Below are 3,326 nucleotides of genomic sequence, written 5' to 3' on the forward strand. Positions count from 1 at the left end.
TGGGATCCTATGACCCTTTGGGCAGGGGGCTGGACTCGATGATCTCCCGAGGTCCCTTCCAGCCCTGATGTCTATGAAATCTATGAAACTGGTCGGCATGGTCTCCTACGTAATCTGGGCCCCAGGGTCTTGATGGACATGCCAGTCAGCAACAGGGTTTGAATGTCTCAAGTAGTGAAAACGTATGCCACATCTGTGTTTGGATTGTTAGGTTACGTTTACTGAAAGATCAAAGAGTGTGCTAATGTACGTATGTGTACTCATGTGCAAAATGTGCAGCCATCTGTATACATAAAAATAAATATTGAATTACTATATATACATGCACAGAAACAAAATACTTGTGTGTAAACATATCTGCATGGACTTGTACAAGTTTAAATACAACACATCCCTGCATTTTTTCTTCAAGAGGAAAAAGTGAACCCACAAATACTAAAACACAGTAACCCTTCCCAGGGAATATTTACCTCTTAATGTTTAACTTTCACACTAGTTGTGTCTCTCTCTTCATGTATTTGTAAGTTACTTTGTAGTTAGTGCTTTAATTAATGAAGAAAAGACCGGAGGTGAGTAAATTGCTGGACTCTATACAGAACTGATTGTGTGTCCTGTTAGATCAGGGAGAGTGCACAAGATAATCTAAAAAGAGGGAGGGGGAAAATATGGACTTAGACAATTAATAGGACCGGGAGAGGTATTTCAAATGGTCATCTGGTCCAACTTGCTCCTGTCCTCGAAAAATGTTCAAAACTTCCACCAAGATTTCAGAACCTCGTGGGTGGTGTTCCAGCTCTTGCCCACCCTCATAGGCCAAGTTCTCCCTGCTATCTAACCCTTGTAATTTGAGCCCATTACTTATTCCCCCGTGGACACAGAGACCAATCGATCACATTTCAGGACTACGGATTTTTTCCCCTCTTAGGACTGACAAAGGAGCCGCGCAGACAGCGGAGCAGGCAGGCAGTGCTGCTTGAGATTCTTGCCTGCGACACGGAGTGGACAAGCCGCGAGAGCTCCGCTACTGTAACCCAGTACGAAACAGGGTAATGCCGCTTACAGCCCAGAGACACAACCGCACGGCAGGGCGGTGTGGGCTCCCCTCCCCTCCCTCTCCTCGGCGGATATTTTTGCTGTTTGCACGCATTCACGACCGCGGCTCTACATGGCAGCGTTACACTGCACGCAGCCGAGGTCCGGCTCTGAGAGCAGCATCCTCCAGCCCCAGCTGATCCTTGTAACGAGAAGGGCCGGGTGACAGGCTGGCCAGCAGGCAGACACCCCCTGCATGGCACGTGGGCGAGTGCACGGGCGATTTGTACCCCCCGAAGGGCCGCGATTTGCGGGGAAGTTTGCGCCCCCCCCCCGGCATCCTTGTGCTCTCCGCCCGGCAGGAGGCTGGGAAGTTTGCGGGCAGCCCCCGCCAGGCGCCGAGCAGAGAGCCCTGCCTTACCTTGGTGAGCTGGGCGATCTTCTTGCACATTTTCGTGTGCATCTCCCGGCCGCGCTCCTCTGCCGGGCTGCAGCGAGCGCCCTGGGGGCCATTGCAAGTCCCGGGCGGACGGCTCTTGCTCGCGCCCGAGGCCATGGGGCTGGCCGCGCGGGGCTGTGCGGAAGGGCGGCGAGTCCGCGCCGGCCCCGCGCCCCGCCCCGCACACACGCAGCCCAACTTCAGCCCCCGCCCCCTCGGCACACGCCCCGCTCCCGCGGCCGGGCGGCCGAGCAGGGAGGCACGGAGCTCCCTGTGCAAGCCCCTGCCCAGGATTTTCCCCCGTTCCCTTCAAGTGGTTGCGCTTCCGCCAGCGGCTGGATGCCGCAGCTCCCCCGGGCGAGACGCGGAGCCGGCAGAATCCGTTTTTTGCAACAAGGTAGCTGGTCTGCTAAAAGATATCACTTCTCCCACGAGTCCTGATTCCTCGGGCTGCAAGGGCTCATAGGCGCCTCGCTTCCGTGTGCTCGGCGCTGGCGCTTCGCGACCTGAACCAGCGGCAGGAAAAGTGGGGCAGGAAGGGGGAGAAAGGAAGGCCCGACTGGCCTGGGGGCAGCAAGCGATGGAGAAGTGAGAGGGACAGGAGGGCAGTGCTACAGAAACAGCGGGGAGGATGGAATAGACAGGGGAGAGGACGAAAGAAAAGTGGGGAAAGGGTAGGGAGAGAAGCAAAAGCAAAGAATTGTCCTCCAGACTCCCCGGGGGAGCCCTGCCATGATGGGAAGGAGCACCCGCTCTCTCTTCTGATCGGTCTGGGGACCACATGCTAGTTAAGAAAAAATAACGGCTGACAGACAAAAAAAGGTGTGCACGATTTTATGATTTAAGGATGTGCTAAAGAGGTGGAACATGCTATGTAAGAATAAAGCCAAGCAGGTTATAATTAGGCTCAAAAATTGTTCCTTAAATTAGGTCTTGGCTGGCAGGGAAGCTTATTTATTAAACCTGTCAAAACAGTTTGGGAAGCAAATGTATTTCTTGTACAGAAATCGGGCTTGCACAAGAGTTATTAGCACCACATCAAGCTTTAATAAATAAAGGCCAGAAATAAGACCCTATGTTTACAGTCCCTGTATGTGTGTTAGTACTTATACACAGCTTGGCAGCTTCCTTGACTTCTGTTTTACTACTCAAGCCTACAACCTTATTCACATATCAGTGACTCTCAACCAAGGTGCTACAGTGCCCTGGCGTGCCTCAAGACCCTTTCAGGGATGCTGTGGTGTGCCACATAATGTGAACGCTTACATGTACAAACACAATTCATGAGATAAAAACAATCCATAGCGTTAAAAACTTTCTTCCCTGTGGTGGCCTTTCTGAGTTCTTTGCAACAGAAAAATTGCTCTATTATGTTTATATAGTCAAAAACCAGAGTGAAAACTAAGAGCTGGCATTTTTTGAAGGATACCTTGAGTCTTTGGAGGGGTTTCTCAAGCCTGAAAAAGCTGAGAACCATGGATTTATACATGTTACGGGAACAGTGTCCATCTTGGATGGTATCCTGAGTGAGTATAAATCCTGCACACTTGCCTGTGCCTGGATCTGCTACTTGTAAAGAATGCAGACTATGTACTGCATAACTTAACAAATAAATGTAAGCTTCAAGTAGTTGCTTGGCTTTAAAGTGTTACATTTCAGTTTAACAATAGCATTTTGCTTCTAAATCAGGCATACTCCTGTTTTGATTGTCACTAGCAGATGACATTTCAGCTGAATCAAAGTATAGTATAGCCTAAAAAAAAAAGATCAAGTTTCTAATTGAGAAAACTATAGCCTGTGCCCTTAATTTGAAAGGCTGGCTTTCCCTTGTTCTACCTATCCCACTCCTCTACTA

At 50.2% G+C, this 3,326-nt stretch overlaps 1 protein-coding gene across 1 annotated transcript in view; it reads right to left on the reverse strand.

The window, feature by feature from the left end:
• FAM184B (family with sequence similarity 184 member B) overlaps window positions 1–1,600 on the reverse strand; it is an 85,681-nt gene extending 84,081 nt beyond the window's left edge. Inside the window, exon 1 of the mRNA XM_019553117.1 lies at window positions 1,454–1,600. Coding sequence (XP_019408662.1) covers window positions 1,454–1,588 — 135 coding nt within the window. The 5' untranslated portion in view covers window positions 1,589–1,600. The remainder of the gene's footprint in view (window positions 1–1,453) is intronic.
• Between the last annotated feature and the right edge of the window lie 1,726 nt (window positions 1,601–3,326).

This window comes from Crocodylus porosus, unplaced genomic scaffold (genome assembly GCF_001723895.1).
Source record: "Crocodylus porosus isolate Cpor-Errol unplaced genomic scaffold, CroPor_comp1, whole genome shotgun sequence".
Lineage (NCBI taxonomy): Eukaryota > Metazoa > Chordata > Crocodylia > Crocodylidae > Crocodylus > Crocodylus porosus.